Source organism: Acromyrmex echinatior, chromosome 9 (assembly GCF_024713525.1).
Source record: "Acromyrmex echinatior isolate Ae372 chromosome 9, ASM2471352v2, whole genome shotgun sequence".
Lineage (NCBI taxonomy): Eukaryota > Metazoa > Arthropoda > Insecta > Hymenoptera > Formicidae > Acromyrmex > Acromyrmex echinatior.
In genome coordinates, this window is record NC_141860.1 from 7,156,041 (window position 1) to 7,174,298 (window position 18,258).

The following is an 18,258-nucleotide window of genomic DNA, read 5'->3' on the forward strand; positions in this document are numbered from 1 at the left end:
CGGCGTTTATCGCCGTCTAGAACGGACGAGGGAAACTCGAAGCTGCGAGACCGCCGCCGTCTCGATCGTAGGAAAAATAGAGGTCGACCTGGCCGACGTCGAGGCTCGATTGGTATTGCAATATAATCCTATAAAATTGTCATAAAACTATGCACAAGCGTTTTATAAATAATTAATATTTATAAAAAAGCAATTTCATGTTTACATGTATATACAATAAAATATAACATGCATACATTACATTTAAAATATATTTGTATATATATATATATATAAATTCTAGAAATTAGGTGTTTTCCATTTGATGTTGACTTGATTGTGTTATCAAATAAAAAGTATCAACGAGATACTATTATAGACGACCCTAAACTTTGTGATTGATGATCGAGGGATCGAATTATCTGGGAATTCGGGAATAATTGAAGAATGATGACATTATCAACAACTAATATAAATTTGTGATTACAATTGCAAATTTATATCAATTGTTGATAATGTCATCGTTCTTTAATTATCCCCGGACTGACCGTCTGTAATAATCGGTCGTCGATGGTGCTTCCCATTTGGTGACACAAGTCGACATCAAATGGAAAACATCCAATTTCTAGAATTTATATATATAATAAAAAATATATCGTTTTAATACTTTAATGTCCCAAACAATAACAAAAAATTCAAAATCGAGATATAACTTTAATAGCATACTTTATTTAGGATATATATCCTGATGTTCTTAGGATGTTCAAAAAACATATAGACATTTCCAGAGCTGTTGTTAGGGCACACATCTATAAAAGATTTTTTTTTTAAAAGAAGTATCCAATTTTTTATCTTTATAAAAACAACTAGTTTTTTATATTAATTGGTCCCATTATTTTGTGTATAAATATGTCAAATATTATCGAAAAAAATACTTTATAAATAAATATTTTCTATATCGAAGCCCAGCAAACGAGAATGGATTGAAATGAATTGAAATGGATTCAGATTTTCAGAAATATTGATTCACGAATGTTAAAATGAATGCTTTTTAATCATGAATTGTATTTTTATTCATTTATAGGAATTGCATGGAGCATATCTCTATGTCTTTCAATCTAAAAATAATATTATAATATATTATAATATTTTTCTGTGCATTGTGAATATTGTTTAATTCAAAATTTTGAATAGGAAATGCAGTTTTTCAATCCAATTACATCCAATTGAATCTAATTGAATCCAATTGAATCCAATTAAATTCAAAAAAAGTATTCGCTATTTTTTTTTTTAAATACGCATTTGGATAGAAAAAAATTTCAATCCATTTTAATTCATTCTCGTTTGCTGGGAGAATACAATATATAAATATAATATATAAATTAATTATAAATCTCGTAACTCAATTAATCTTAATAGTCTTGCATATCTTTTTAATTAAAAATATCTCTAAGTTAATCTGACCTGTGTGATACATAAAATATCTTGTTGCACTAATATCTGTTTCTATTAATCCTATAGATTAACTTTAATCTCAGTTTAACTTACTTTTAGATGAAGAATTAGTTGAACCGAGATTAAAATTAAATTATGGCAGAAACAGTTATAAGTCTGCAGTTAATTATAAGATAAATAGATTTTCTTCCGTAGGTTCAGATTAAATTCTTGTTCACTCATTTTGACTAGATTGGCCTCTATTTGGAATTTTCTGGAGGCTCGGTGTCATTTAATTAATATAAAAAGAAAAAGAAGATTGATTTGTTCTCGATAAATGCTCCATTAATTTTTCTTGCGAGTCGCATTCCGATTTTTCTGTCGTTTCTCTCTGTCCATTATTCAGTCGCACTTATTTCTCTATGATAATAATCGCATATACAAGAGAAATCGTACAGTTGTTAGCTCTGTGTATAGTATACCTCGCGGTCATTTTATTTCTAAAATCACCACAGGCGCAGCATAAAGCACTGCGTGTCATACATGCATGTTGATGAGAACGATGGCGACAACGGCAACTGACAAATCGATCAAAGAATAGGTATCGGAGTACTGAAACCGGTTTACTCGGACAATTTTCCGAACGCCATCGCCCATGACGGCCATGACCTTACGCATCAGCTTTCTCTCGGAAGGGAAAGTTTTCCCGTATCTCAGGGGTTGGTCCCATCAATCCCATCGATGACGGGGAATTCCGTCTGCGAGGAAGTCCCACAAAAGACTAGAAACTGGACAATGACTTGGACAGAATCAAAGTTTCCCATCTCTCGATTCGTTCTAATTCATCCATTTTTTTTTCCTCTTTACTGTTCTGCTTCTCGTGACACGCCAACATGGTCGAAAGTAGCATTTATCCCAGTGAACCCTCCGCATTGTCATCGGGTGAACTAATCCAATGTGGAACGATGGTTGTCATGTCACATGACAACGCTTGAAATGTAAATGATGATAATCACGCCTGTAGGAAGTGCATCGCGAGGAGTGTAAATAACCATTGTTCTCCGTTTCCGTTGGAGAAAATAGATGACCGTTATTTCGCAGTCACCCAGTAATGACGCGTTCAGTTCAATCCACTTCGTGGCCTCCGGGCGAATGCAATTTGCACGAGACAAGAGCTTGTTCTTTTTAGCTAAACTTCTTGCACGGTTCATTAATTTCCTCTTTTTTCTGTTATTTTTCTACCAAGTCTAATTGCAAACCGTTGATTCCGTCGTCGTCCAGTTCTCCCCGCAGTTCTCCCCGTTATTGTCGTAAAAGAAAGTCGCTTGTCTCCTTCAAGTCGCTTGTACAGTTCAGAGATTATCATGCTAGTAGGACGTCCCGATGGCGATTAATGTAACTTGTCAAGTTCATTACCAATATGCTTCGAAAGTCAATTTACGTCTCTTCACAGACAAATTGATCGAATAAATCTATTGCGCGATGAAACGGAGATCGTTATCTAGCGAATCTTTTCACAGCCTGGCGCTTTCATAAGCTGTGAAATTGCAATAATGACTTACATCGATCATTCTCTCAAAGAAAAGTTATATACAAAACATGTAAAATTTATAATCGCTAACAAAGTTAGAGTGTTTACTGCTAAAAGAAATCAATGTCATAAATTACATCTAAATGATCTAAATGATAAACGATTTCAATTTTTTTCTTGATATTTTTGTGGCCTTCACGAGTATTTTCTTCAAAGAAGCTATTCACGTGATTCCCCAAATAACATGCATGTTACATAAGATATCTGAAAGACATCTTTTAGATATCTTTTAGACATAAGACATCTATAAGATGTCTTTATCTTATCCATATCTTATGGAACATAAATATTATCAGAGTCGTAGGTTATCTCTGGGTCTTGATATCGTCACATGAGTGTGTAGAATTTTTTTTTTTTTTTTTTTTGCGAGGGGTTGATCAATTCTGTTGTCATATAAATAGTAATTTTTGCTTTAATAAATTACTTATTTAGAATTTCTGTGTTATCAAATAAAGAGCTATTTTTGAATTAATGAAATGCCTTATTAGATATTTTTATAATTCTTTCTTGCGGATATTTTTACAAATCTCTCTAACGTACGTCCTACAGACTTTTAAAAGATGTCTTTTAAACATCATAAGGACTAAGTTCTCAGGCTGTCAAATAAAATGTACTGGGTGGGTTCTTTTTGTTTCTGATATTGAATTTAAAAAATATTAGATTTTGTTAATTATAACTTTTAGTTATAACTTTTAATTATAAATGGAGGAGAGGGGGTAAATTTCCCTTCCTCTCGATAAGCTCATACGTTAAATGCCAACATTTGATCAACAAATTTACTTCATAAGGCAAGAAACAATCTGATAATAAGCTATTTTTTCTTTTTTTTTCTTTTTTTTTTTAAACAACTTATTTTTTTTTTACAAAATTTAGTTCCCGCGTTTTACGCGAAATGAAAAGCAACGTAAAATTGAAAGTAAGTAAGAAAAGAAAAGTAAGAATTGAAAAAGAAGAAAGTGAATTTCGAAAAAAAATCGCTGAGAAACGATCGTTATTGTGTATCAATCTATTATGGATTTGAGTGCGACATGTGCATGATGTATGTCTATGAAAATGTGATAATTACTCGGACGAGCCTGTCGCGCCGATGATAAGCATCCGACAATGTCAGTTTCACCTTTCTTCATTTTCCGTTTTATGCGTGAATGTGAAAGGTGCCCGCGAGGTATAATCGTAATCCTCGCGATTAGAATCGCATGTGGAACATCCTGTGTACTAGTATAAAGCGCCGATTTCCAGTCAGTCATTAAAGTGAATCTTGTCTCTTGCGCATTGATGTATATTTTACCGTCTATAAAGCAAAATTGCAACTTGTCGATTACAGGGAACGTTATTCATTAACTTGAGTATTTGTTATTTAGTTATGCCGTTGAAGTGATATACATATTAACAAAGCATTGTATCACGTTCTATTTTCTTCATTTTACAGTTATATTGAGATATATAATGTCAATAGCGAGGAATCAATATTTTTTTTATCACAACACGAAATAAATTGATATCTTTTGTATGATTTGTGGATAAAAATAAACTTTTTTTTATTAATTTTTTTGTCATATTTATTAAACATTGAAACATTGAAAAAATATCTTCGAAGATTCTCTTTTCTCGGAGATAGCTGTAATCGCGACCGATAAATAATCATGAAAACCATTTCCGTTGTAAACATAAGCATAAGCAGATTGAATTCTTAGGATATTTATATGTTCTAAGGTTAAATAAAGATTGGTAAAATATCTCTGAAGGTTCTCTTTTCTCGAAGATAGAGCTGTAAATTTTAACTAATGATGATGAGAACCGTTATCATTGAAAATACAAAACAAGCAAATTGAATTCATTCAAAACATAAACATATACAGTTTGACTCCTGGCCGAGGCAATATTTTTCGCAATAAGTTTATTACAGTTTTTTAAGATTAAATTTGGGGAGATTATTAATATTTCAAATTGATTGCGTTGAAAGTCCGACAACCATATCGGCACGCAATTATCATTTCTGAAATTAATTTATTTAAATGAATATGTATAATAGTTCAACATCTTAACATTCAAACCGTAGTGGCGCTTCGTATTTAAAGTAATATATATATATACATATATGTTGAATAAAATTATACGTGCATATACATTTGCTATGGATTTAAAGAAGGAAATTTCCGATATATTTTATCTATTTCTATCATCGAAAGCGTATCAAATAAAAACATCATTTCAATGGACATTGCAAGAAAAAGGTGTAAATGATTTCTTATCGCGATTGTCGTTGCAACAAGAAAACGGAAGTCTTAAATAGAGATATAACATTATCGATGTATAAACGTAAGAGCTCCAATACAACTCGTTGGAAAGATTAAAAAAAACATAAAATGTTTTTAAACGCGTAAACTTGATCATAAATTATTTGTATTTTATATTTAAAAATATTTTTATGGCTATTTAATTAATAAACACTATTTAATAATTCATAATAATGCGCATCATATCACGGAAAAATTTTGCTAAAATATCTAAAAGTTTAATTAGATGATTCGGGTCTAAAAATAATTTGATTGGACTATCAAAATAATCACATAAAAATCTCAAGTATGATGTGCAATGTTGCAAAATGTTTTAATATTCTAGTAATCAAATTCTACATATTTTGAATGTTCTACATATTTTGATAGTTTAACAAAATTATTTTCAGATTTATATACAGAAAAGATGGTTTTGCTAAAATATTAAAAAAATTAGTTAAATACAGATCTAAAAATAATTTTGTTGGGCTATCAAAATAATTATATATATTGAAAGAAAGGATTGATTGCTACAGCAAATTAAATGATAAAATATAACACAGCATTTTTAATTGGGATTGCAGCCAATTAAAAATGCTGTGCCTTATTCAGCCAATCTTTTTGTTCAGTGTAAGATGCTTAAACTGATTGCTAGAATGTTAAAACTTTTTGCAGCATTGCTCATCATGTTTGAGAGTTACGTAATTATTTTAATGGTTCAACAAAAGTATTTTCAGATTTATATTTAGCTAAATTTTTAGTAAAACCTTAGATACTTAATAAAACCATTCTTTCCGTGAACGTATCACACACAGTGCTCTGCATATGATTATAGCTGCGAGGAAGTGATTACAACAATGCGGCGATACGTGCTTCTTGACTCAAGAAAAGTTGTTTCAGCGGTTACCTGATGAACTTCAGCCGAGGGGAAAAATGAAAAGTATGAGTGCGTGGAGAGAAAGAGGGTAAGAGAGCGCGGCTATAAAGCGATCCAGTTTCATCGAAATTCTCAGTTTGTTGTATTCATATATTGCAGACTGTGGACGTAGCGATCAACCTTCCAGTTAGTGCTGCAGCATGAAGACAGGGCTGATGTTGCAAGTAAATGACCAGATATCTTAATGGCAGGTATAAAAACGATCGCGTCGACCTTGCAAATTTGAGATTTCATGATGTTGTTCTTCGTTATGAAGGAAGTGCACTTAGGAGTACCGCCTACGTTATAACAGCTCCAACAATTTGTGCTCTGTGGTCTGCTAATAAATAACTTAGTAACTCGACGCGAACAAAGTCGACGTGTCGACCTCGAGATCATCGGCAATTATTAATTATATATACATGAACGATTGAGAATAAAATTTAGAAAAAAAAGAAAACCGGAAGGAAACTAAGATTATTCGTTGTGGTGATTTGCAGTTGGCGCTACCCGTGGTGCTTTTGGCCGGATCCTCGGAAGAATTTTTTTTTCAATAGTGAGTGTGTCTTTGTACTTTTTTCATGTCAGAGCTATTGAAGAAATTCAAAAAGAATAATTTAATCTTATACAAGATGTACCAAACCGATTTTGACTTGTGAACTTTCGTATCTTGAGCCAGTTTTCTTTGGTCGAAACTTTGATACTATTATTTTTTGTAATTTGTTTTAGATATTTTAATAAACAAATTCTAAGTTAAAATTTTGCTAAAAAGTAGACTCGCAATTGTTTGAATAATAAGATTTTTTATCTGTTAGCTATTCTAAGATTTTTTTTAAACAGCCTTTTTTAAATCAGATTTAGATTTTTTTAAATAGTCTTATTTATTTAATAATTTAAAATTTATTAGCTTAATATTTTTTATAAAAGAAGAAAATTGTCTCCCTCCTCCTAGAGATAAGATAAAATCGAAAGCTCGATGGAATGGAGCGGAATGAAAAATTTGTATGTAATACGGACGACAAGTGTGCTATTTTCTTGCACTTTCCATTTTTCTGTCTTTAATTATTTATACGTTTTCTCATGTTGCAGCCCTAAGAAGGCACTGACGGAATTTTTTGAATCTCTAAAGGCAAAAAAGACGCTGCCTAAGACAGGACATGTACAACACTACCACATACATTATTATCCGATGCCTTTCCCTCTATTAGCATGGACGAGAGCACCAGATAAATATCATCTCGATGAACTCTACGAGTACGTTTCAATTAAATAAAAAAGATTAAACTTGTTTCGTAACTCGATAGTATCTCGTAAAAAAACTAATCTATATAGAAAAATAATAAATCATTGCACGAAAGAAAGTGATATTTCAAGTTTAGTTTTCGTATCGCCGCGTGCGAGAAAACTTGCAATCTCATCGCCAATCCTTTTAATTCTATTTGCACGTTATATGTTAATATCACACATGGCTGATGTGACTGGCTGTTCATTTCTATTTATATCCATTTCTACTAATGCAGATTAATTTTAATATCGATTTAACTCTTTACCCTTTTCTAATTCTTAGAATAGAAAAAGATAAATAGCAAGTTAAACTAATCTGTTTTTAAGATCTATTTTTTGTTCCTGCATTAGAACTCTCTTTTTCGCTTTCGACAAATTAAACATATATTTATCTTGGAACTGTAAGTTTCAAAAGTAATACACTAATTCAGCTACAGAAAACAAACCTTAAAATTAAAGTTAATTTACATTGATAGAAACGTATGGAAAGATTTTGTTGAAGTATCTAAAAATTTATAGCTAGATACAAATCTGAAAATAATTTTGTTGGATCATTTAAATAATTATACGTATACACGGAAAGAACGATTTTACTAGAGTATATAAACATTTAGGTGAATATACAGATCTAAGAATAATTTTGTTGGATTATCAAAATAATTATGCAGAAAGCTCAAGCATTGCTGCAAAAAGTTTTGACATTCTATGAACCGGGCGTCCGACAAAATTATTTTGATGGACCAACAAAATTATTTTTAGATCTGCATCTAGATAAATTTTTAGGTATTTCAGCAAAACCATCTTTTCCGTGCGGGCATAACTCGAGCATTTTATTTTCCAGCGACGCTCTCACGTCACTCGGCTGGTCGGATTATCATTACGGATACGCGGCAGATCCGTCGCTAATCATGTCGTCGGGTCTCCAACACCTGTCCGGACCGGATCTATGGGATGACCTTTGGGGCGAGAAGACTCTAGGTGAGGACGAATAATTCTGCACGAAGAAAAATCGATCGTTTATTCGTTCATCGACTGGAACGCGTAAGAAAAGAACCGAGCAATCTCTCGATTAAAAACAGCGATCTTTTTGCAGACACCGACTCGCTCGACACGATCGATCGTAACTCCAAGGGAATACTGGTGCAGGTCCCCGTCAATCGGCCACTCGTGTTTCATCTGCCATTGAAGAAGTCACGGCAGAGACGGATAGAGATGGTGACGACTTAAAGCCTCGCCGAAACACCTGTTTCTCTTTCTCGAAACCAACAATTGTAATTAAAATTGGTCATCAAATATCACATCAAATCTTCAATCGTTTAGAGATTAGCTTTAGATTAGCTAATTAAAAACTTAACTTTTAAGTATTTAGCTCGATGTATAAATGAATGTATAATTTGACGATAGGTTCTTTTTAGCTGAACAGTTCTTTTTATGCTTTTGCACAGTTCATCCTTTCTCTTTTTTCTCTAATAAGGAAAAAAAAGATGAATCGTACAAGAAGTTCTGCTAATTAAAAGAACATGCTTGAGGCTTGTTATTTATTATGCGCATGTCAGACATTTTGAAATGTTCCTTGACTCTGTATATCTTCTTACATTTAGATTTACTCGTCGAAACGGCCAAAATAAATGAGAATGTTATTATACGAATTATAATTTAGAATTTGAAACGAAACTCTGAATTATTCGCGAGTAACATTTGTGGAAGTTGTTTACATTTTTTAACCGAATAGTGAAATTTTGGCGCGCATTCAGTCCGTCGCCGAGTAGTCTTCATCAACGACTTGGGCAATAATTCATTCAATTGCGGTATAATCGAGGCAGCCTTCAATTTCTTTCGTTCAATGCGAGCCTTTTGCTGCGCCTCGTAATCCTCCTGCAGTCTCGACGCGAGCTGCATCATGTATTTGCGATCCGTCAATCGTACTATATTATTTCCCATCAGCAACGTTAATCGCGATCTCACGGGTGGATAACTGATTCTGTGTCAATTAATTAAGAGGTTATTCTCAGCGAAAATCGACGAAAAGGCTTCAATCTCACCCGTATTTTACGCAGTCTGTTTCCCACCATGCCGGAGGCACGTCGTATAGATCCACAGTCGCCGAGAACATATTTTATGAATTGTAATCTATTTTAGAAGTTAATTTTTACGTGAAATTTTTCATAGTCCGATGACAATTTCATTAAAAGAAAGTATTCATTCAATTTGAGCGTTTTTTGTCCCATACTTCCTATGATATTATTAGAGCTTATAGTAAATTAAAATAAAATGAAATAAAATAATTTCAGATGTAAATTTGTTTATCATTTTACGTACATGTATAAGAAAAAAATTAAAAGAATTGAAGTTTATATAAAATTAAAGTTTATATAAAATGTATGTATATGAAATTACACAACATGTAAAAATTATAAAATTTTATTCCGAAATCTGGCGCGAGTTATAGTCTAAAGTAACCTTTAGAAATTTATTTGAGAGCTAGATTAAAGGCCGGTTGTTCGAGCTTTGGGTAAACTATGTGGTAATAATTTATTTATTGGATAAACAAAAGAGCAAAAAAATAAAAGCATTATTCTTATGAAAGTAAGAGAGTAAGACAGTAAAGTTTACCAAAAGATGGAACAATCCAGCCTGATCATAAAAAATTTAAACTTTATTAATAACTCAACAATCATACATGTCTATAATTTGGCCGAGGAATCTTTTCTGTTTAATCGACCGTAAATAATACCTGACGGCTTGTCTAAGGGTAGGTAAACTTCCTTGTTTTGTCCTTCTATTCTTAGTTTGGTGAACGAGCTGAAATCCAAATCGATGTAATGCTTGTTCGGCATTCGCATCTCGATGCTACTAATCTGTAAATATTTTATTTCCGCGTAATGCATACATAATAGGTAAAATAAAATAATTAAATATATTAATTTATTATTATAATATGTAATTATTATTATTTAATATTTTAATAATATTAAATGTTTTTTTTAATATTTATTTTAATTTTAACTTATTAATCTAATATTAAAATAAATTAAATTAAGATCTTTTTGGCAAAACGTTATGAAATAGATAGTGAACTATTATTTTGTGATAATAATATGTTAATGCTTACTTGCTTGACTTTATCAAGTATGCACTTTTCTATGAGATAAAGCGTATTCTGCACACTGAGCGAGTGAATCCCCGTATCTGGTGGACCCGCGAAATTCTGTAGAATGCACTCCTTCACCATATGCCAAGCACCATCAAAATCTACCTCGGCGGTGGAATAATCCCACGCTGCCATTACAACAGAACTTAAAATACGATCGTGCGTGTCTTGCAACGTACCGTATTCATCCTGAATGAAGTTTATAAACGAGCTCTGAGTGGTTTTCAACACTCGCAGTCCCTTTAATCCACCGCGTATTTGTGGTGGTCCTAGAACCGAGTAAATCCTGAATGAAAAGCTAGACTAATCTTCTGCTTGTTCGAATGCATATTTTTTGATTTCGTAATAAATCAAATGTACGTGCCGAAATATGTTGCATCAAAAAATATTGCGTTAATACATCTTTTAATTTAAGAGCAAAAAGCAAAATCTTACATATAAATTAAAGATACTTTCATAATGTATGTAACTTTAACATTTTGCCATATAAAAAAATAATAATGATAATGATATAAAAAAAATTACGAAATAAATCTATTTAGGAGTTATCTAAAAATTGAATTTATTTAGAAATTTAAAATAGATTCATCGTTATTTTTCGAATTAGTCTCAGTTAGTTACGTGAAATAAACGGATCATTTTTCTCGAGCCATACCATTTCTGACCTGACTGACTTGGCAGAATCTCGTCGCAGTGGGATTCATAACGAAGGCATGATTGTGCGGCTGGTTGTTAGCGTGACACCTGGTCCACGGGTATTCCTCGATATTGATATTGACTTGTGCCACTTGTTTGTACGTATAGAGGAAGTGAGAGCAAAGTAGAAGCGCGAACGTTTCGGGCGATTGAACGCCGTGCTTCTTTGCTAGCACGTACACCGTATTCTTCTGACTATCCGTCGAGACGATGTCGCAATTGTTACCCTCGAAAAACTCCTTCTGATCGTACAGACGTAAGTGCGTGTCGATCTCATACTCGCGAATGTCGTGGTAAGGCTCATTATTCCGATTTACGTACAACAACTTGACATTATTCTTGCCGTAAGCACAAGCGTCTAATTCGTATTCGTCCCTAAACACAAATTTTTTCTGAATTTATTCACCATTTAAATTTTTATTCGTTCACATGATATTCTTCTACTTTTTTCCGACTTATTTGGACACAGAAAAAATATTACACCAGTTACTATAATATTAATTTTTTTTTTATAATTGTATCAGTTATTATAATATTAATTCTTTTTTGTAATGAGAATATATAATCTCACTGAGCGAAGAATTTAAATTATAATATTGTTTTTAGCAGAAAAGTAAAGCTTTGTAATTGTTGTAAGATTATTTTATTATATGATTAATTTATACATTTAGATCTAAGAGGAACTAAGAACAAGAACGATACACGAATCATACTAAAGAATTTCTTCAACAGTTGCAAAGTTACTTCTTCTACTGAACTCAGCCAATATTGTACGGTATTGGAGTACTTGTTGCTATAAAAATTGCACAATGGACTATTGATTTTCACCGATCGCATTAATAGAAATTACGATGCGCACTATGAACAGTTATAGATATTTTAAATCGCACTACGGGGACAATTTATAGATATATAACAATGCTTAATTTTAGGCGATCTCTATAATTCGCGTCAGATTTCAAGACATAATTCTATTTATAATTTCATATAGATTTTGCGTATTTTGATATATGTGCGCGTCCTATATTTATGTATGTACGTTTTCTGATTCTTTAAATATTTTTTTTGTACACGGCATATAAATTTATAAATAGGATTCTATCTTGAAATCTGACACGAATTATAGGTCGTCTAAAGTAGGTTTTAAGCTTAAAACATCTATTTTAGTTCAATCAGTCTATTTTCTGTTACGTCTGAATTTACTGTATCGACATCGTAATTATTCTTCGTGGATGAAATAAAACATACAAACTTAAAAGCAATTACGCCAAGGTTTTGAGATTTTTTTCTTTCCCACAATTAATTGAATTGACAAAGCGTACGTTAAAAATTCGAATAATTGCAGAAACTCTTTCGTAAAATACCAAGCTAAGAATGAAGATTCTGTTATAATTCTTTCTCTATAATATTTTCTTTGTAACTATTTATGTCGATTTACTCATTTATATTTCTAATGAAGCGTCCAGAGACTTGTGGGTCAATTCTAAGCAAAATTGTAAGGTTCGTAACTTAATTGTTCTCATAAAAGATTAATAAAAATTCGTGACTGGAATTCACTAGTTGAAAGGAAATATAATGTACCTTTTTTCATTCTCACTAAAATAAATGCGTTTGTCTCTTGTGTATGATGATTCCTGATTTCTCAGTGATCTACTAAACGAATACATTTCGTCATCCTGTAGACGGGAAAACGACTCCTTATGCGGGGACATCCTCGTCGTACACTTCGGAGTGAGATTATCACGCACTACGTGCTGTACGACGGCATCGATATGATATATATAGACGATATTGTCGCGTTTGGAAATCATATCCCACCGTTTTTCCACCCTTGAACTCAAAATGTCTCTTGAGACTTGGCAAAAATCTGATCTTATGCACTCGAAAACATCTCGCTTCCCGCACACAGACGCAACTAGGATTGACCCTCGATGAACTTGTAATCTTGGCGACAGCGAGATCGAAGCACATTTTCACAACATTGTCGATAATCTTGGCGACGAGAAGTCACGCCGGAGAAGAGTTTTAGGGGGTAAAAAAAGACGCAATTCTTTCACGGTCATAATTGTTTCAACAAGCCATTCCGAGAAGTATCGGTCATCATCTCTAATCGTGTTCTGCTCCAATTACGGTAAAATTGAAATCATATTGGAGAATATGTCGATACACGTTAAATCCATTTCCCGAAAATTGACGTCAAATAAATAGGATTGTCGCAATATGCAAATATATAATAAATTATCAGCTCGAACGGTTCGGATAAGACATTCTACTAAACAATCTATTAATACCCCAAATGATGAGCATATTTACTGATGAAATTACATAATATTTACAGATTACGTAGAATTTACCAATAGCATTTGTGTCTGTAATCTTCGCACTGTCTACAAGAATTGTGTGATTGCTGACATTTTTTTGCTAGATATGCCAATTTTTTTGAAATTTATCAAAAATTATGAGGTAACAAGTATCGAACGATATTTATTGGCTAATGTTATCGATATTCGTTATGTCATAATTTTTAATAATTAAAAAAGTACTGTAACAATACTTTTAATGTTCAAAATGAGTGATTAATTGACCAGTATTGAATTCATTTCTATTAGCTAGTATTAAATTAATTCCTATAAGAGAAATAAATATTATTTTTTCAGTCGTTGTTTCTATCAGTGTTCGTTTCAATGTTTGTAACAACAAAAAAATGTTCTAATAGGTCAGATAAAATTTTTTTAATCGGTCAGATAAGAGCAGTGATTTCGCACAAATAATGTTGCGATGTGTGCGATTAAATCACACTATTGTGCACGAATCGCACGAATTGTGCGATTCTAACTGTATATAATATATTAATTATTCCTAATAAAATCTTTTCTTCCATAAGTTTAGCTAAACTCGGCTCATTAACTTTTGATTTGTGAATTTTAACAAAAATTAATTTCTTCTAATGTTAACAAAATATAGTATAAATATTATGTTTGATAATTATCGATTAAATCAATCGAAATTATGTTTAGATGAAAAATATTTTACAATTCAACAAAAAAGACTCAATCATCTCATTTATCTCATCTGACGTCACTAGAGACCTTTCATGAAGGCTACGTTTCAATATTTACTGCCAGTACTGAAAATCTACAGCATGTATGTACGTAAGTGCATACTATAGATTTTCAACACTGACAGTGAATGAATACAAGTGAATATATGTATTATAGATAATATATGTATTATAGTACCCAAGCAGTAAAACAAGCCATGACGTTAAAATAAATCGTTGCTGATTGAAAAATGTCTTTTACAGCGTTTTCGATTGCAGCGGGTTTAAATAATCGATCCGAGATAATATAAATGACGTCACACGCATGCTCTACTTATTTAGTTTCTATTTAGATGAGGTCGTGGTACTTTCGGGTTAATCATTCTCAGGTCAATCTACATCGATTACAGTCGAAAAAGCTATTAGTAATCATTTTATTACTTCGACGTCGTTTTGACGTCACAGTCTGTTTTTTATAAGCTGCACTAGATAGATACACTAGAACTTTTTTCTCATTTTAGTAAAATATCAAATATATACTTGTTTCACTTTTAAGTTCCAAAAGAATGCATCTATGAAAAACAGATCTATAATAATCCGGATGAAAACAAAAATGAGCACATATAATGGAAGTATGACAGAAGCATAAACGAAACTTTTAAAAGGCGAAAATTGGAACGATAAAATATAAAAGAAGCATTTATGTTTCTTTTACACTTTGTTTCAATTTTCGCCTCTTAGAAATTTATTGTATTCTACTTGAATACGATCCAAGCAGAACAAGAAAGTCGAAATAATGTCAATTCTACTAATGTCATATTAACTGATTATTGATCGAATTTATGTCAATTTTTTGTAGTAATTCGGTCAATTGATATTATTTTATATGACGTCAAATTGATATTATTTTGATTTTTTTCCTTTTAGATTATGCATTACAAGCCTACTCGAGGTTGTATATATTCATTGCATCTAGATATTAGTACATACATCATTATTGATTTAAAAAATTCAAAATCGTTTTCAATAATTAATTCAATATTGTTCAACCGGGAGCAAATATGCTACTTTGTTTTGTAATGAAATTAAAGATATTTCGAACTTCTTTTCTTTTGGCGGTCAATCAATCAGCCAATCAGAGAAGAAAACAGTGAGAGGGCAAAGATTCTTACTTGAGTGTAGTTCTGCTCAAGTAATCACTGCGTCTAATTAAATCGAAAAACATTAATTATTATCGTTATTATATAGACTTCTTCTTTTTAGCAATTTTAGCTGAACTTCTTGCACAATTTATCTTTTCTCTTTTTTTTCCTTCACCGTCGAGAAAAGTTAAAAAAAGACTATTTTCGGCTTTCAACTGCTGTTCATTTTCTAACCTAACGTTCAATTCTCCGCACGTGTCGAAGGCGCCGGACTATCAGCTGTGATCAGCTGTTCGCGACGCACAAATCTCGATTCTCTACTCCTGAATTAGACGCGCACGCACGTGTCCTCATTGTGTCCTGATCGTCAAACATAAACAATTTTACACGTGGAATATTTATTACATCGAATTTACAAAAATTTCAAATCTTTCATCTTTGAAATTGATATCTTCTCTCTTTTTTCTTCAATATCAAATCATACACTTATTTCATTTTAAGCGCATTCAAGGTATATCACGGTGCAGCTACAGGGAACAATTCTATATGGCTGCCGGCCGTACAATCGAGAGACAGACGTCATCGGATAAGGATCTTTATCGATCTTGTTATACAACGATAAAAATGGAAGAAAAATGAAGTAAATCATCGACATATAAAATTCATATGGTGAAATAAAATACTGTTCATTCGCTACGTATCGGCACTTGTAGCTTAATCGGTTTATCTCAATTCGTTTCAAATAACATTTGATTATCGCGATCCATTTGTCTTATCTAGAAGTTGAGAGAAGCTCGCGTCAAAAGTACTCTACATATTCGTTCAAACGTTCGTTCATCTCGATATGCATCGATCCCGTTTGAGCGATCTCCTAGGAAAATTATGCAGGAGATCCAACGTGCCGCCGATCCATCGGAGATCGATCGCCGATCGGAATTCGCTCGTCTATGGACCGAATGTCGCGGCGGCTCGAAAATACGGTTTACCTATCGTGGCATTAGAATCGACGATCATCACACACGGCATGCCGTATCCAAATAACTTGGATACCGCGCTAAAAGTCGAAGACGCAATCAGAAAGCAAGTTTGTATGACATCCAATGACGTTTTTTTTTCCGGGTGAACAGATAGACGCAGATAACATAGTGTAATACAATGATTCATTATTACTTCTCAATGTTTAACAAAGATGAATTGACTATATGAATTCACTATATGTTTCTTGCTGGAAAGCATCCAGTAATATAAAGTAATTGAAATTTAGGAGTTTCCCCATAATCGAAAGGTCTTTTTGATTATCAATAAAACAAGAATTGTTTGAATATTTTGTTTGAATATTTTCAAAAATAAAAAAATTTTCTAAGTTAACATTAGATATATTGTGAGTTGTGAATGTAGCTTTGAAAGTTATCTATCACAATTGAACAATAATGTTGTGAACAAAATAGTAGATATACTTTTTGCTTATTTCAGGGTGTCGTACCTGCAACGATAGGAATCATAAATGGCAAGATACATGTAGGCTTAAACAATGAACAACTGGAGACCTTGTCTAAAGCTGACTCTACAAAGACCATAAAGTGTTCACGAAGAGACATTTCTTTCATTCTATCGCAAGGATTGAATGGTGGTACAACAGTCAGTGGCACAATGTTAATTGCACATGCAGCTGGTATTCCAATAATGGCAACAGGTGGTATCGGCGGTGTTCATAGAGGAGCTGAGCTAACTCTTGACATCAGTGCCGATCTAATTGAACTTGGACGCACGCCGGTGGCAGTTGTCTGCTCTGGTGTCAAATCTATCCTGGACATTGGCAAGACCTTGGAGTATTTGGTAGATATACTTGAAGATTTGATAGATATGAATATGTAATCATTTCTATGTTTCATACAATTTATTAATGTCCCTTTTGTTTCTAGAAATTGACATAAAAATACGGATTTTATGCTCGTAGGAAACTCAGGGAGTACCGGTCATAAAAATAGGCGAAACGCCAGAATTTCCAGCTTTTCACTGTTCCGAAACTTCAGACCAGATAAAAGCACCGTGCAGAATCTCCAATGCCAAGGAAGCAGCCGGTATTGTGGAGACACAGAGAGTACTGGGTATTAACACAGGAATATTATTTGCAGTTCCTATTCCTGAAAAATATGCATTACAGCCTAATGTCATGGATGCTGCTATATCTCAGGCTTTAAAGAAAGTTAATGCTATGCGCATAACGGGCAAGAAAGTCACGCCATTCCTTTTAAGTGAACTCAACGAGATCACGCGTGGTCAGTCACTTGAAGCGAGTGAGTGAATAGAAATTAATTGCGATATAAAATGCGGCAATTATTATGTGTTTAAAACATTTGGCTTATGACAATTTTACAGATATAGCTCTCATAGAAAACAATGCCAAAGTCGCAGCTGAAATCGCCTTGAATCTCTGTGAAAAATCTCAGACAGCCTATATAAGCTCTACTTCTGTATCATCAATAATATCAAGACAAAAACCGGTAAGTCCGAAAAGAACGTAAAATTATTCTTGAAAACAGAAACTTAAAATATATTAAGAAGCGTGACGTGAGAAGTTATCTTAATATGCTTTATCATAACATTTAACTCACACATTGTTAAATAAGTCATTCCACTTGATCTCTACTTGAAGTATATTTAAACTAATGTCTTATTCAGGTGGTTATTGGCGCGTCAGTAGTGGATACTGTCCTGCAAGTGAAGGATCCTCAAATAAAAGTAAGTC

The 18,258-nt window shown here is 32.7% G+C and overlaps 3 protein-coding genes across 6 annotated transcripts in view; 2 read left to right on the top strand and 1 right to left on the bottom strand.

Moving 5' to 3' along the window:
* Positions 1–33: 33 nt before the first annotated feature.
* LOC105151024 (uncharacterized) lies at positions 34–9,096 on the top strand. Of its 4 annotated transcripts, none has more exons than XM_087409381.1 (6): positions 34–112; positions 6,116–6,381; positions 6,697–6,752; positions 7,286–7,450; positions 8,322–8,458; positions 8,574–9,096. In XM_087409381.1, the coding sequence occupies exons 2-6, from the start codon at positions 6,358–6,360 to the stop codon at positions 8,705–8,707; spliced, it is 516 nt and encodes a 171-aa protein (XP_087265507.1). In that variant the 5' UTR covers positions 34–112; positions 6,116–6,357; the 3' UTR covers positions 8,708–9,096. The 4 variants fall into 4 exon arrangements, with proteins under 4 accessions (XP_087265507.1, XP_011062764.1, XP_011062762.1 ...); XM_011064462.2 differs by lacking the exon at positions 34–112 and having other exon boundaries at positions 2,220–6,245; positions 6,317–6,381; XM_011064460.2 differs by lacking the exon at positions 34–112 and having other exon boundaries at positions 2,221–6,245; positions 6,294–6,381.
* A 669-nt stretch (positions 9,097–9,765) lies between these two features.
* LOC105151023 (uricase) lies at positions 9,766–13,114 on the bottom strand. The gene is made up of 4 exons (XM_011064459.2): positions 12,909–13,114; positions 11,287–11,702; positions 10,593–10,900; positions 9,766–10,338 (listed from the first exon to the last, which is right to left on the bottom strand). Exons 1-4 carry the CDS (start codon positions 13,037–13,039, stop codon positions 10,165–10,167), a joined length of 1,029 nt encoding a protein of 342 aa, XP_011062761.1. The 5' UTR covers positions 13,040–13,114; the 3' UTR covers positions 9,766–10,164.
* A 139-nt stretch (positions 13,115–13,253) lies between these two features.
* Positions 13,254–18,258, top strand: part of LOC105151022 (uncharacterized) — a 30,285-nt gene continuing 25,280 nt past the window's right edge. The window contains exons 1-6 of the mRNA XM_011064458.2: positions 13,254–16,149; positions 16,290–16,593; positions 16,983–17,345; positions 17,467–17,806; positions 17,889–18,013; positions 18,192–18,251. Coding sequence (XP_011062760.1) covers positions 16,354–16,593; positions 16,983–17,345; positions 17,467–17,806; positions 17,889–18,013; positions 18,192–18,251 — 1,128 coding nt within the window. The 5' untranslated portion in view covers positions 13,254–16,149; positions 16,290–16,353. The remainder of the gene's footprint in view (positions 16,150–16,289; positions 16,594–16,982; positions 17,346–17,466; positions 17,807–17,888; positions 18,014–18,191; positions 18,252–18,258) is intronic.